Source organism: Anomaloglossus baeobatrachus, chromosome 7 (assembly GCF_048569485.1).
Source record: "Anomaloglossus baeobatrachus isolate aAnoBae1 chromosome 7, aAnoBae1.hap1, whole genome shotgun sequence".
In the NCBI taxonomy this organism is placed as follows: Eukaryota; Metazoa; Chordata; class Amphibia; order Anura; family Aromobatidae; genus Anomaloglossus; species Anomaloglossus baeobatrachus.
The window spans coordinates 149,754,783-149,771,772 of NC_134359.1; the positions used below are offsets into that span (position 1 = coordinate 149,754,783).

The following is a 16,990-nucleotide window of genomic DNA, read 5'->3' on the forward strand; positions in this document are numbered from 1 at the left end:
ATGAATGGTTTGCATCTAGATGTGAACCCTTTGTATTTACTTTCATGGAGTCTTCTCTTTACTGTTGACTTAGAGATAGATACACCTACTTCACTGAGAGTGTTCTGGACTTCAGTTGATGTTGTGAACGGGTTCTTCTTCACCAAAGAATGTATGCCGCGATCATCCACCACTGTTGTCATCCGTGGACGCCCAGGCCTTTTTGAGTTCCCAAGCTCACCAGTCAATTCCTTTTTTCTCAGAATGTACCCGACTGTTGACTTTGCTACTCCAAGCATGTCTGCTATCTCTCTGATGGAATTTTTCTTTTTTTTCAGCCTCAGGATGTTCTGCTTCACCTCAATTGAGAGTTCCTTAGATCGCATGTTGTCTGGTCACAGCAACAGCTTCCAAATGCAAAACCACACACCTGTAATCAACCCCAGACCTTTTAACTACTTCATTGATTACAGGTTAACGAGGGAGACGCCTTCAGAGTTAATTGCAGCCCTTAGAGTCCCTTGTCCAATTACTTTTGGTCCCTTGAAAAAGAGGAGGCTATGCATTGCAGAGCTATGATTCCTAAACCCTTTCTCCGATTTGGATGTGAAAACTCTCATATTGCAGCTGGGAGTGTGCACTTTCAGCCCATATTATATATATATAATTGTATTTCTGAACATGTTTTTGTAAACAGCTAAAATAACAAAACTTGTGTCACTGTCCAAATATTTCTGGCCCTGACTGTATATATATATAAATATATATATATATATATATATATATATATATATATATATAATATTTTACAAGATGTACTATTCAAAGTTTTTCTTGATTTAACCAATGTATAGTTTTCTTTTACGAGGCAAATTCTTATTTGTCCTTAAGAAGGTTATTTAATTTGCATGTCCTTATGTTATAATGTTTATATGGGTAGCTGCTATAAGGTAAAATCTATCACCCTACCTCTTTTTTGTCACATATTTTATATTAATTAGCCTTAATGAATTATGTCGATTATAACTTATATTTGTTTTTTTCATGTTTTTGTGATTTAATATCAGACTGAGGACTAAAGGGTTACACATTATTATTGCATATTAATAAGTTGTGTCAGTTATTATACATGTTGGAGAGTTGAGCTCTATACATTCATGTGATATGCCACATGCTAATGATTTAAACAAAACTTGTTTATTTAGCTGATAAGCACATTTATTACTTAGTACATATACATATATAAACCATAATGAAAAACAGAACATTAAATTAAAAATATTTTTCTAAGTATCTGCAAAATGTTAAATAGTTGTAATTTCACTCTTAGAAAACATTAATTCTTACAAAACATAGAAACAGTATTGCGATTTTGGATGAATGATTGTAAGCTTATTATGATTGTGCTGCTTAGTTTGTTAGTTTCTGGCTCAGTACACACATGTGAGGTACTGTATAATAGTATATTTAGAAAGTTCTGAAATAAATTCATTACTTTTTAAATTGTATCAATAGTGGTTCAGTTTTGTATTTCTACCAATCTTAATTTCTGACATGTCTAATTACTATATTAGCAGACTTGAAAATTGGAGAACTTTTTTGTTCAATTAATATAATTCTAATGACATTTCTTAAAGGAATCTGACAGATTAAAAGAAAATTAGTTTTTTAGATGAATGGAAGTAGAGCCGCTCTCGTGAGCAGTAATGATGATGGCTACATCCCAATAGCACCTATTCTCGCTTTATTAAAATCTCTTTGGCACATGTGAATACTCATAAGCTATTCTCAATCCTGACGTGACAGGGTCCTGGTTTCAGGCACATTCTCTTGGAGCTGATTAAGCCACAGCAAGTACTCTGCACAAAGTTAGAACATAACCCATACTGAAGATTGGGAACAACTTATGATACTGTACCTCTCCCAATGGGCTTCAATCTAGCCAGAATGGGCGTTATTAGGGAATAATCACAGTAAAGGCCACTTTACACACAGAGATAAATCTGCGACAGATCTGTGGTTGCAGTGAAATTGTGGACAATTAGGGCCAGGTTTGTGGCTGTGTACAAATGGAACAATATGTCCTTGATTTCACTGCAACCACAGATCTGCCAAAGATTTATCTCTGTGTGTGACTGGGCCTTAACTCTTGACTCAATCGTCTTCACATCTATGACTTCAAGCTACTTATTTGCTTACATTGCATGCCTGAGTTCTAACTACACATTTTCAAGAAAGCAGATACTGATTATACGTATAGGGATTTGTATAGATGATTATTAATACACACTTTAAGGCAGTGGAGGTGATGTTGTTTTTTTTTTATAATAATGTTCACATTAACATGGAAGAAGCAAGGAATGACCAAATTGCCTAAATAATCTTCATAGTTATGCTACCTGAGCCTTTCCATTTCACCTTTTAGTTTAACAATCAATATAAGAATATAAACAGGAACATGAGTATACCGCAAGTAAGCAAAATGAAACCTAGAGAATGCTGAATAAATGCTTCAGTTCCATGATGTCTCTGTAAAATCTTCACGCTGTTCAAAAGTATAACATAATAACAGATGGGATGGCCTTTTTAAGGGAATATATTAATATTTGTACATGCAAGAATAGTTAAGCTTGTTAGGTTCAAAAGAAGGTGGTGTGCTGTTTGAAATGATTTTAGAATGGTAAATATTAATAAACATGCAACATGTTAAAGATGTTCCAATACCTACACGTGGCTATGTGACAACATAACGTCAGACTGGACATAAACGTGTAAACATAAAATAACTCAATATGTTCATTGTACTGAATTAGCTTAGAATTTTTAAAGGGAAAAAGTGTATTTATTAAAATACTGTATTTGTCACTGACAGAGATCAGCGGACCAGTGGATGTTCGAGTTCACCTGATTCTGCTTGACTTTAAAAAAAAAGTTCTGTTCAGGAGCCGGACTTGACCCCAGACAACAAGCCCCATACAAGTCAATAGGGACCCGAACATCTGTGCTGTAAATTGGCTCAAAAATGGTTGCAATAAGTGCTAGATTGCTGTAAAAGGAAGCAAAATGGGGGTAAGTGCTAGACAATTCATACCTTGTGTCTCCCCGAAAATAACTTAGCCATCAGACTCTTTTCTGCATTGGTCATTAAACTACATGAATATTCCCTGCTTCCCCCACCCACCCTCTGTTCCAGTGTCAGTGATTGGTTGCAATCAGCCTGCTATACACGCCACCCGCCACTCACCCTTTGTTCCAGTGTCTGTGATTGGTTGCAGCCAGTCAGCTAATTAATGTAAAATAAATAATTAAAAAGCTGTCTTGGGCTCCCGTCCTATTTTTGATAATAAGTGTGAGTAAAACAGACAGCTACGAGTGGCAACCTCCAGTGGTCTGCTTTAATTTGGCTGGTTATCAAAAACATAGAGAATCCCATGCCATTTTTTTTTAATTATTTGAATAAATCATTTAAAAAAAAAACGTTTGGGATCCCTCTCATTTTTGATAACCATCTAAGGTAAAGCACACCACTGGGGGCTAGTATGATCAGGGTGGAAAGGGCCATGGCTGTTTGGCCCTTTCCAGCTTAAAAATACCAGCCCACACCTACCCCAGAAATAGTGAATCCATTACATGTGCTAAATCTGGTGCTTTACCTAACTCTTCCCAATTATCCTGTTGCAGTGGGAATCAAGGTAATAGTTACTGGGGCTGATATCAGTGTGTTGACAGCTGACATCAAGCCAAGGAGTTAGTAATGGATAGGCGTCAATTAGACACCCTCATTACAAAGCTGGTAAGTGAATGGTTTAAAAAAACCACACAGTATATATGATTAAAGACTCCCCCACACACCCTTGTTCACCAATTTATTAATTTAAAAAAATTCCTGAAAGTTCTGACAATAATCCAACAGGTAATGTCCGATGATGCCCATCAATTCCTATGGAGTCTAATTCTGAGAAAGTTCTTAGAACAAGGGTCTATAGGTTACTTGCGATTAGTGCCAACCTTGGATTTTCCCACAGGCGCTGCCATCAGTCACCTTACGGGACCTCAACCCCACTGGTGAAGCTCCGGGTCTGGCAATACTGACTGCCAATAACCTATGGAACTCAGTCTCAGTACTTTATCAAAACGAGATTAGATAGGAAGCATTGTAGGACATTACCTGTTGTATGATCATTAAGTTTTTTATTTGAAGGAGTTATCCACTACTAAGACAACACCTTCTGATTCCACATGTTTCTACAGTGGCTGCGCTCACTTCCTGTTAACTAATTTGGTCCGAAGGTGGGGAGAAAGAAGCCAATGCTAATTGGACGCGGTGTTCACCTGACATCACAACCCCAAGTGAACCCCGGCACTGCGATCTGGACACCGTTGGAAGGCCACAGGTATGGGAGGTGAGTTTAGTCTTTATTATTTCACCTGGGGGATACATGTGGAATCAGAAGGAGTTGTCTCAGTAGAGAACAACCAGTTTAATAACTTGATGAATGAGGGTGTTTGGGAGTTTTTATTCAAATTAAGTATTTTTTCCTGTGTGTATTATTTTAAGCATTCATTTACCAGGATAGTCATGGAGGGTTACTAACCTCAGGGCTTCATGTCAGCTGTCAATCCACAACTGACATCAACCCTATTAACTATTACCCCTACTGCTACTGCACAAGGTCAATTGGGAAGAGCCAGCTAAGTATTCCTCACATTTAATAGATGCTCCACTTCTGGAGTGTCAGCAGGCTGCTAATTTTAAACTGGGAAGAGCCAAATAACCATGGAGATTCCCATCTTGATAATACCCCCATTGGCCTGCTTTACCTTGGCTGGTTATTGAAAATTAGGTGGACTCCATGCCTTTTTTTAAATTATTTATTTAAATAATTAAAAAAACAGAATGCAATGGAATCTCTTCTATTTTTGATAACCAGCCAAGGTAAAGCAGACTGCTGGGGGTTGGAGCCTGTAGCTGTCTGTGTTAGCTGCTCTTATTATAAAAAAAAGTGAGGGAGCCCATGTCACTTTTTAAAAAGAAATTGTCCTCTTTTTTCAAGTGGTGCACTGACTAATCACAATCATGCCAATAATTGACATGGCTGTGATGGAGCTGGGAGTGACCACAGTAGAAAAGCTTGCTGATTGGCTGTTCTGTAGCCTTACAACATGCTTTATTTGGATGATATATCCAAACAGGAACCATAGGAACAGTTAAAAGTCCACTTTCAGGTCCAAGACTCGGACACCCAGTGTTCGGGTTTGCTCATCCTTAGTCACTAATTGTTGCTGTCTTTCAGCACCTGTTCACACAACAATATATCTTTCTGTAAACATTGCTATAACCAACTCATGGCATTATATATAACATATTCAAGTTTTTAATACATTTTGACTATTTTGCATGAAAATAACCTGAGTAAAGTTTGCTCATGCTAAATATCAACATTTAAAAATAAAAGATGATTTTTAAATGAACGCTTCAAATAGTTTCACATTTTAGGTTACAGCCTATTAAATCTTGCATCATAATATTGTCATTTTGTTTTTATTACTGAAATGTTTTACATGTACATTATAATCTTAGCTGTATCTGTACAGATGTTGGGATGCCATCATAAAATGCTTTTAAGTAACACTTATACACACCCACAACGATCAACTACCATTCCTGGAATTTTACCTTGAATAACTTCTTCCTCTTCATTGAAATAAAGCATATTAATAGAAGACAATTTATTTGGAGAGCAGCATGGTCCAGTAGGACCCTTCTGGCTTGCTTGATTAATAACATGGCCGTGGGGATATTTTTGAAGAAATTGTAGTCCACATTCTCCAGCACAATAGTTTGCTTTATATTTTTTGGGTGCAATAACCCAGTCCCAACCAAAAGCTTCAAAGTCTACTATTAATGGGTAACGGCAGCACATAGTTTCAGATGAATGCTCATCACAGTCAATGCCAGACTCTCTTCTAAATCGTTTTGGCATGTCTATCACTCTCACTTCAATAAAAGGCATCTGTTGAAAAATATAATATATGAGGAAATATTATGACATCTTAAATACATACAAATTGTACAGGATCTATAATTACAATTTTGACTTTGCTATTGCTTTCATGTTTTATGTACAAAAATATTTACGGTATACTAAGATGGGCCATCTAACTCACCGTTAAAAGGAACTTGTCACAGGGAAAAATGTTAACCTGCAGATATGAGGTTAATCTGCAGGTTAATGGCATTCTAAACCTGCCTGGCGCCTGTACAATAAACCCCGCTGCTGGGAGGACATTAGCTTTAATCCTCCATCAATATTCCGGATTAACTCTTGCTAGCCTTCAGATGATTCAGCACACAACAGGTTGACACCCGAGTCTGCCTGTGTTGATCCCTTACACTAGAGAAACCATAGTCCAATGCCTCAATGACTATCAGCAAAGTTTGTGCAAAACTTTGTGTGAAAGTACCTCTCACACTAAGAGGGGCCTCTGAACCCTCATGACCCAGTCTTTCAGGATGGAGATGATGGAATGTCCTAACCAGGCGCTCAGCATGGATATCTGAAGCTGGTACCCAAGTTCTCTCCTCAGGACCATAACCTCACCAATGAACCAAATACTGTGAAAATCGGCGAATGAAATGACAATCAATGATTTTAGACATCTGAAATTCTAATGACCCATCTACTAAGAACGGAAGCAGAAGTAAGGGTAGAGGGGTTCCTGAATCCACATATGTATTTAATAGAGATCTGTGGAAAACATTGTCTTGTAAGAAGACATCTGATGTCACCAGCTTGTAAGCTACAGGTAATGTCAGGTGGAAAGCAACCGGATAAATGACTAGAGATGAGCGAGCCTCTAGAGGCTTGAGTTCGGTTCGTCGAACGGAGGCTGCATTCGAATTCGGTTCGGCGAGCCGTTTGACGAACCTCTCGAACCCCATTGAAAACAATGGGAAGCAATCACAATCACATAAAAACACATTATAAATGTACACATACATTTAATAAACATTGCCATAACACTTACAAGTCCCCGCGATGCGTCCTGCACTCTGTCTCCCGCCGCTTTTCCTTCCGATAACCGCTGCATCCTCCCGGTAACTAGCACTGATGATAGGACCTATCGTGATGTCAAAATAGCATGTGACCAGTCACGTGTCTATTATCTCATTGGCTACAGACTGGGCACATGGCTCGATGTCATGCTAGGTCCTGTCATTGCATCTCTCCGGTACGCGGTGATCGTTCCAGCATCTCCGTGTACCGGCGACATGCTCTGGCACACGGTCGGCTTCCTGGTCTGCTTCCCCATTCCGTAATTGCCCGGCTGCCACAGGGAGCGATAAGAGAGAATAATACACATGGAGTCTCTAAGTGTGTCTGTGTATTTATTTCTATTAAAGTATTTTTTCTCTGTGTAGTGTCTTTTTTTTAACCCTTTATTGGAGATTCTTAATGGCTGGGTCAAACTTGCCTGACATTAAGAATCTCTGGCTTCATACTAGCTAGTAAAACAAAGCTAGTATTAACTGATTATTACCCATTATTACCCATTATTGCATATTTTTACCCATCTGGGAACCAAAAATATAGGGAAGCCCTTTTTTTTAATTATTTCACTTATTTCATGAAATGATTAAAAAACAAATGACGTGGGCTTCGCCATATTTTTGTATGCTAGCCAGGTAAAGCAGGCTGCCTCCAACCTCCATCTGCCTAATTGTACCCAGCTGGGAACCAAAAATATAGGGAAGCCCCTTTTTTTTTAATTATTTCACTTATTTCATGAAATAATTAAAAAACAAATGATGTGGGCTTCACCATATTTTTGTGTCCAGCCAGGTATAACTAGCCAGCTGGGGATTGGAATCCGCAGCACAGGTTGGCCTGAGCTTTCTGGGCCCCTCTGCTGCGAATTGCAGTCTGCAGCCGCCCCAGAAAATGGCGCTTTCATAGAAGCGCAATTTTCTGGCACTGTATCCAACTCTTCCAGCTGCCCTGGTGACGGGTGGGTCACTGGGTAATAATGGGGTTGGGGCTAGCTGTATATTATCAATTGGCCCTAAGCCCGAAATTCATGGTGTCACGCCAATATTAGACATGGCCACCATGAATTTCTGGTACCGATAAAAAAAAACACAACACACAGAAAAATATTTTTATTATAAGTAAAACACAACACAATTAGTGACTCCATCTTTAGTGAAATAAAGAACCCCCCTCCGCAGTAATCCTGGGTCAAGGGTCCCGCGGCGTACAATCCGGATCCAATATCATCGGTTTGCTGGAAGGCAAAGCGATCAGATGATGTGTCAGGTTCAAGGGCCTGAATCACATGACACAGCAACTGATTGTATAAACAGCTTTTATACAATCAGCTGATGCATCAGTGCAAAAAAAACCAAACAAACTACACACTTCAGTGCAGACTCCTGTCCGACGGCATCAGCTGATAGTTTAGCTGGCCGGGCGGTAAAAAGCCGGCCTCACCGCTAGACTTATAGTGTCAGCTGATTCCGTCAGGTGACCGCATCAGCTGATCATCGCGAGATCTGAGAAAGAGAGAGAGAGAAAGAAGAGAGAGAGAAAGAGAGAGAGAGGAGAGAGAGAGAAAGAAAGAGAGAGAGAAAGAGAGAAAGAAGAGAGAGAGAAAGAAGAGAAAGAGAGAAAGAAGAGAAAGAAGAGAGAGAAAGGAGAGAGAAAGGAGAGAGAGAAGAGAGAGAGAGAGAAGAGAGAGAAAGGAGAGAGAGAAAGGAGAGAGAGAAAGGAGAGAGAAAGGAGAGAGAGAGAAAGAGAGAGAGAAAGAGAGAGAGAGAGGAGAGAGCAATGCAGCCTCATTCCGTGAACTGCTCCGATTTTAGAGGTGTGTCCCGCAGCTCACAGCTGATATCCGACTCCTCATCTAAGTGCATACTTATTTATAGTTATAAATATATTATAAATGTATTCTAAATATAATTTAAATTTTAAAAAAAAAAAAGTTCTTTACCGGGACTAGAACTCGCGACTTAATGCTACTTAGGCAAGCACTCTATTCACGTAGCTACTGCCTCTAATGATAATGATACTGACCTATGTAAAGCTATGTAAAGCTGATACAGGGCACTCGTGTTCTGTAGCAGAGCTGACAGTGTCGTGTGGATTAAGTTGGACCTGGAGGGGTATTTGTGGATTTTAATAAAATGGTGAAACAGGGTTTTTTTTTGTCTTTTATTCCAAATAAAGGATTTTTCGCTATGTGTGTTTATTTACTTTCACTTTCAGGTTGATCATGGAAGGTATCTCGGGGAGACTCCTGGCATGATTGACTCTTTATTGCCTCGATTGCCATCGCACCAGGGCAATTCGGGATGAGCTGGGTAGAGTCCCCTGGGACTGTCGCATCCAATGCATGCGGCTATTCCGGGCGGCTGCTGGGTGATATTGTTAGGGTGGTGGGCTCCCAATAACGTGGTGCTCTCCATCCTGACAATACCAGCCTCCAGCCATGTGGCTTTATCCTGGCTGGTATCAAATATGGGGGGGAACCACATTTTTTTTTTTTTATTATTATTTATTTATTTATTTTACTGCACGATATAGACCCGCCCACCGGCGGCTGTGATTGGTTGCAGTGAGACAGCTGTCACTCAGCTTGGGGACGTGTCTGACTGCAACCAATCATAGGCCCTGGTGAGCGGGGAAAGCACGGAATAACTAATTGACTAATGAAGTGGCAGCCATTTTCTAAAGAGGAAAAGACGCCACAGATTTGTGACAGACGTGGAGCGAGGCGCCCGTGATCGGTGCTTAGGAAAGGGAGAGGGATTGTGCTCGGGACGCAGGACGCATGCAGATAGCAACATGTACAGTTAGCCTTACTGTGAAAAGCCACGTTTAAGGTGATCGAACCATTCTCGACCCTAACTCAAACTGTCGAGCTTTTAGCAAAAAGCTCGAGTTCGAGTTCGTTCTCGAACACCCCCCAAAATCACTCGAACATGAAATTGGCGAGCTTCGAACCTCAAACATCGCCCAACTCTATTAATGACTGCTGAACGTTTTTACTTAGAACTCATGTCACACAAATGCCGCTGAAGCTAATCTCATGTAGACGATAATGCTGAGACCAATTTGTCCTCCCCAGGTACTCCTGATGGGTGGCCCTCCTAAAATGTACAGAACTGGGGATGACAATCATAGACACAAAAAAAGGAGATATACCAGAGGATTCATGGTGGCAATTATTGATTGCATATTCAGCAAGAGGAAGGAATGAGAACCACTCTTCCTTATTATCTAAAACAAAACAAGATAAATATTACTCCAAATTCTAATGCATGCGTTCTGTTTGCCCATTAGACTGAGGGTGGAACGCCAACGAATGAGATAGTTTAATCCCCAACCGAGAGGAGAAAGCTCTCCAAAAGGTGGTAATAAATTGAGTTCTTCTAGAGACAATATTAGAGGGGACTCCATGGAGTTTGACAATCTCACAAACAAACACCTGGGTTAAATTCTTGGTATTAGGTAATGACGGTAAGGGGAAATAATTTGACATTGCCCAGAACCTTAAGACGAAGATTCAGGGCAACAAATTACTTGTTCACCGCAACTCCAGATGGCTCATCACCTTGAGCCTTAGCAATCTCAGACTCCACATCAGTACTGAGCACTAGAGTTGAGCGCGGTTCGCGGTTCGAGGTTCTCCAGTTCGGGGCTCGAGTGATTTTTGGGGGTGTTCTAGATCGAACTAGAACTCGAGCTTTTTGCAAAAGCTCGATAGTTCTAGATACGTTCGAGAACGGTTCTAGCAGCAAAAAGCAGGGCTTTTTACAGCTACAATGTGCAGGAGCCATCGCTGGCAGCCTGCCACAAGCTGGTAACCAAGATAAACATCGGGTATCCAAGCAAAGCGCTTTGGTTAGTAACCCGATGTTTATCTTAGTTACGTGCAGGAAGCCCACACTTCCCCGCTCAGCTCACTCCGCTCCCTCCTGCCCGCGGCATGTACACATATACACACACACACGTACACATACATACACACACACACACACACACATCCCCCCCCCGCTCGGCTTACCTGCGGTGATGAAGTCCCGCCATCCCGACCTCAGCGCTGTCACTGTCCTCCATGGCCACCGCTTGTCACATCACCTCTCGCTTCCGACCCGAGACTAGCGGTGACGTCACGGACCTCTCGCGATATTTGGCTGTGAAGGCGCCGGTCACTGAACTCAGTGACAGGGGCTGTCAGTGTGCTGGAGATCAGCGCAGGTAATGTACCTCGCTGACAGCAGCACTTGTCATGCCCTGCAGTGACCTGGGCTGACCCATTGATGTTAGCTCAGGTCACTGCACCGCTCTCCCAGCCAATGGGGAACATCCTGCTCTTCATTGACTGGGACAGTGTGGATCGTCATGGCAACCCCTTGGATTACAGCAGACCTGGATTTGTTTTTCATTCTAATAAATTGGTTAAAGAGGGAATGTTTTGGGGAGTGTTTTTTCAAATAAAAATGTGTTTGTCGTCTATTTTTTTTTATTATTGACTGGGTTGGTGATGTCGGGTATCTGATAGACGCCTGACCTCACCAACCCCAGGGCTTGATGCCAGGTGACATTACAAATCTGGTATTAACCCCATATATTACCCCGTTTGCCACCGCACCAGGGCGCGGGATGAGCTGGGGCGAAGCACCAGGATTGGCGCATCTAATGGATGCGCCACTTCTGGGGCGGCTGCGGCCTGCTATTTTTAGGCTTGGGAGAGTCCAATAACCATGGACCTCCCTAGTCTGAGAATATCAGGCCCCAGCTGTCTGCTTTACCTTGGCTGGTGATCCAATTTTGGGGGACCCCTACGTGTTTTTTTTTTAAAATTATTTATTTAATTTAAAATAACAGCGTGGGGTGCCCTCAGTTTTGGATTACCAGCCAAGGTGAGGTTGCCAGCTGTGGTCTGCAGGCTGCAGCCGTCTGCTTTACCCTAGCTGGCTACAAAACTAGGGGGAACCCTACGTCATTTTTTTTTTTCATTTTTTTGGCAAAATACAAAGCTAAGCACCCCTTAGTGCCACATGAAAGGCACCAAAGGGTGCTCCACTTTTTCTCCACTTTTTCTCCACTTTTTCTCCACTTTTTCTCCATTTATTCTCCACTTTTTCTCCACTTCTTCTCCATTTTTTTCTCCACTTTTTCTCCACTTTTTCTCCATTTATTCTCCACTTTTTCTCCACTTTTTCTCCATTTTTTTCTCCACTTTTTCTCCACTTTTTCTCCACTTTTTCTCCACTTTTTCCTCCATTTTTTTCTCCACTTTTTCTCCACTTTTTCTCCATTTATTCTCCACTTTTTCTCCATTTTTTTCTCCACTTTTTCTCCATTTATTTTCCACTTTTTCTCCACTTTTTCTCCATTTTTTTCTCCACTTTTTCTCCACTTTTTCTCCACTTTTTCTCCACTTTTTCTCCATTTTTTTCTCCACCTTTTCTCCACTTTTTCTCCATTTATTCTCCACTTTTTCTCCACTTTTTCTCCATTTTTTTCTCCACTTTTTCTCCACTTTTTCTCCACTTTTTCTCCACTTTTTCTCCATTTATTCTCCACTTTTTCTCCACTTTTTCTCCATTTTTTCCCAATTTATTCTCCACTTTTTCTCCACTTTTTCTCCATTTTTTTCTCCACTTTTTCTCCACTTTTTCTCCACTTTTTCTCCATTTATTCTCCACTTTTTCTCCACTTTTTCTCCATTTATTCTCCACTTTTTCTCCACTTTTTTCTCCACTTTTTCTCCATTTATTCTCCACTTTTTCTCCACTTTTTCTCCACTTATTCTCCATTTTTTTCTCCACTTTTTCTCCACTTTTTCTCCACTTTTTCTCCATTTATTCTCCATTTATTCTCCACTTTTTCTCCATTTTTTTCTCCACTTTTTCTCCATTTATTCTCCACTTTTTCTCCACTTTTTCTCCACTTTTTCTCCACTTTTTCTCCATTTATTCTCCACTTTTTCTCCACTTTTTCTCCATTTTTTTCTCCACTTTTTCTCCACTTTTTCTCCACTTTTTCTCCACTTTTTCTCCATTTATTCTCCACTTTTTCTCCACTTTTTCTCCACTTTTTCTCCATTTTTTCTCCACTTTTTCTCCACTTTTTCTCCACTTTTTCTCCATTTATTCTCCACTTTTTCTCCACTTTTTCTCCACTTTTTCTCCATTTTTTCTCCACTTTTTCTCCAGTTTTTCTCCATTTATTCTCCACTTTTTCTCCACTTTTTCTCCATTTTTTTCTCCACTTTTTCTCCACTTTTTCTCCACTTTTTCTCCACTTTTTCTCCACTTTTTCTCCATTTATTCTCCACTTTTTCTCCACTTTTTCTCCACTTTTTCTCCACTTTTTCTCCATTTATTCTCTACTTTTTCTCCACTTTTTCTCCACTTTTTCTCCATTTTTTTCTCCACTTTTTCTCCACTTTTTCTCCACTTTTTCTCCATTTATTCTCCATTTATTCTCCACTTTTTCTCCATTTTTTTCTCCACTTTTTCTCCACTTTTTCTCCACTTTTTCTCCATTTTTTTCTCCACTTTTTCTCCACTTTCTCTCCACTTTTTCTCCACTTTTTCTCCATTTTTTTCTCCACTTTTTCTCCACTTTTTCTCCATTTATTCTCCACTTTTTCTCCACTTTTTCTCCATTTTTTTCTCCACTTTTTCTCCACTTTTTCTCCACTTTTTCTCCACTTTTTCTCCATTTATTCTCCACTTTTTCTCCACTTTTTCTCCATTTATTCTCCACTTTTTCTCCACTTTTTCTCCATTTTTTTCTCCACTTTTTCTCCACTTTTTCTCCATTTATTCTCCACTTTTTCTCCACTTTTTCTCCACTTTTTCTCCATTTATTCTCCACTTTTTCTCCATTTATTCTCCACTTTTTCTCCACTTTTTCTCCACTTTTTCTCCACTTTTTCTCCACTTTTTCTCCACTTTTTCTCCACTTTTTCTCCATTTATTCTCCACTTTTTCTCCACTTCTTCTCCATTTTTTTCTCCACTTTTTCTCCACTTTTTCTCCATTTATTCTCCACTTTTTCTCCACTTTTTCTCCATTTTTTTCTCCACTTTTTCTCCACTTTTTCTCCACTTTTTCTCCACTTTTTCCTCCATTTTTTTCTCCACTTTTTCTCCACTTTTTCTCCATTTATTCTCCACTTTTTCTCCATTTTTTTCTCCACTTTTTCTCCATTTATTTTCCACTTTTTCTCCACTTTTTCTCCATTTTTTTCTCCACTTTTTCTCCACTTTTTCTCCACTTTTTCTCCATTTTTTTCTCCACCTTTTCTCCACTTTTTCTCCATTTATTCTCCACTTTTTCTCCACTTTTTCTCCATTTTTTTCTCCACTTTTTCTCCACTTTTTCTCCACTTTTTCTCCACTTTTTCTCCATTTATTCTCCACTTTTTCTCCACTTTTTCTCCATTTTTTCCCAATTTATTCTCCACTTTTTCTCCACTTTTTCTCCATTTTTTTCTCCACTTTTTCTCCACTTTTTCTCCACTTTTTCTCCATTTATTCTCCACTTTTTCTCCACTTTTTCTCCATTTATTCTCCACTTTTTCTCCACTTTTTCTCCACTTTTTCTCCATTTATTCTCCACTTTTTCTCCACTTTTTCTCCACTTATTCTCCATTTTTTTCTCCACTTTTTCTCCACTTTTTCTCCACTTTTTCTCCATTTATTCTCCATTTATTCTCCACTTTTTCTCCATTTTTTTCTCCACTTTTTCTCCATTTATTCTCCACTTTTTCTCCACTTTTTCTCCACTTTTTCTCCACTTTTTCTCCATTTATTCTCCACTTTTTCTCCACTTTTTCTCCATTTTTTTCTCCACTTTTTCTCCACTTTTTCTCCACTTTTTCTCCACTTTTTCTCCATTTATTCTCCACTTTTTCTCCACTTTTTCTCCACTTTTTCTCCATTTTTTCTCCACTTTTTCTCCACTTTTTCTCCACTTTTTCTCCATTTATTCTCCACTTTTTCTCCACTTTTTCTCCACTTTTTCTCCATTTTTTCTCCACTTTTTCTCCACTTTTTCTCCATTTATTCTCCACTTTTTCTCCACTTTTTCTCCATTTTTTTCTCCACTTTTTCTCCACTTTTTCTCCACTTTTTCTCCACTTTTTCTCCACTTTTTCTCCATTTATTCTCCACTTTTTCTCCACTTTTTCTCCACTTTTTCTCCACTTTTTCTCCATTTATTCTCTACTTTTTCTCCACTTTTTCTCCACTTTTTCTCCATTTTTTTCTCCACTTTTTCTCCACTTTTTCTCCACTTTTTCTCCATTTATTCTCCATTTATTCTCCACTTTTTCTCCATTTTTTTCTCCACTTTTTCTCCACTTTTTCTCCACTTTTTCTCCATTTTTTTCTCCACTTTTTCTCCACTTTCTCTCCACTTTTTCTCCACTTTTTCTCCATTTTTTTCTCCACTTTTTCTCCACTTTTTCTCCATTTATTCTCCACTTTTTCTCCACTTTTTCTCCATTTTTTTCTCCACTTTTTCTCCACTTTTTCTCCACTTTTTCTCCATTTATTCTCCACTTTTTCTCCACTTTTTCTCCATTTATTCTCCACTTTTTCTCCACTTTTTCTCCATTTTTTTCTCCACTTTTTCTCCACTTTTTCTCCATTTATTCTCCACTTTTTCTCCACTTTTTCTCCACTTTTTCTCCATTTATTCTCCACTTTTTCTCCATTTATTCTCCACTTTTTCTCCACTTTTTCTCCACTTTTTCTCCACTTTTTCTCCACTTTTTCTCTACTTTTTCTCCGCTTTTTCTCCGCTTTTTCTCCACTTTTTCTCCACTTTTTCTCCACTTTTTCTCCACTTTTTCTCCACTTTTTCTCCACTTTCTCTCCACTTTTTCTCCATTTATTCTCCACTTTTTCTCCACTTTTTCTCCATTTATTCTCCACTTTTTCTCCACTTTTTCTCCACTTTTTCTCCACTTTTTCTCTACTTTTTCTCCACTTTTTCTCCACTTTTTCTCCATTTTTTTCTCCACTTTTTCTCCACTTTTTCTCCACTTTTTCTCCACTTTTTCTCCATTTATTCTCCACTTTTTCTCCACTTTTTCTCCATTTATTCTCCACTTTTTCTCCACTTTTTCTCCATTTTTTTCTCCACTTTTTCTCCACTTTTTCTCCACTTATTCTCCACTTTTTCTCCGCTTTTTCTCCATTTTTTTCTCCACTTTTTCTCCATTTATTCTCCACTTTTTCTCCACTTTTTCTCCACTTTTTCTCCACTTTTTCTCCATTTTTTTCTCCACTTTTTCTCCGTTCTTTTTCTATGGTCGGTCTACCCATTAGCTCTGCCATGCATACTGTAGCTCTACACCTACTGCACATGTTACTTTATGATTGACATCTCTTTCGTACCAGAGCTGTCTAAGCCTACTCTGACCCCATATTTGTCATTACTATATTGTCCTTGTACTGTATTATGACATTTGTATCATGTGTTTCATTTCTTGCTGTGTTGCAATTTTTTTGCTGCATCCCAATTGTACCTCTACATTGTTCGAGTTTATGTTATTGTTCTCTCACTCTTATGTGATACTGATTATTGTCATTTTTCATGATTACATGCAGATAAGTCCAATCTGACGAAGGCTCAGGCCGAAACGTCATTTGTAACTTGTTTTGGACAAAAACATATATGCTTATGAAAAAAAATTTTCTTAATACGGACCAATAAAGAGTGATTTTGCATTACTATCCATTGTGACTTACTGACTTAGTCTGGGAGATATAGAGTGCCGAGGTTACTCACTAATTTTATCTATTATTACCTCTGAGCACCTATATACCAGTGAGCAGAGATTCCTCTACAGTAGTTCTCCTGATTAGGCATGCCCTTACCTCATGAGCAGGGCATTGCAGCTTTGGTAGCAACCATTACGACATGGACTCTGCTGCTGTGGACCCGGGGAGCGTGAGTGCAGATTCATTGCACCCACCACTCCTC

General features: G+C 39.2%; 1 protein-coding gene across 1 annotated transcript in view; it reads right to left on the reverse strand.

Annotated features, from left to right (window-relative positions):
- Positions 1-828: 828 nt before the first annotated feature.
- LOC142245222 (growth/differentiation factor 8-like) overlaps positions 829-16,990 on the reverse strand; it is a 645,236-nt gene continuing 629,074 nt past the window's right edge. Inside the window, exon 3 of the mRNA XM_075317760.1 lies at positions 829-5,993. Coding sequence (XP_075173875.1) covers positions 5,613-5,993 — 381 coding nt within the window. The 3' untranslated portion in view covers positions 829-5,612. The remainder of the gene's footprint in view (positions 5,994-16,990) is intronic.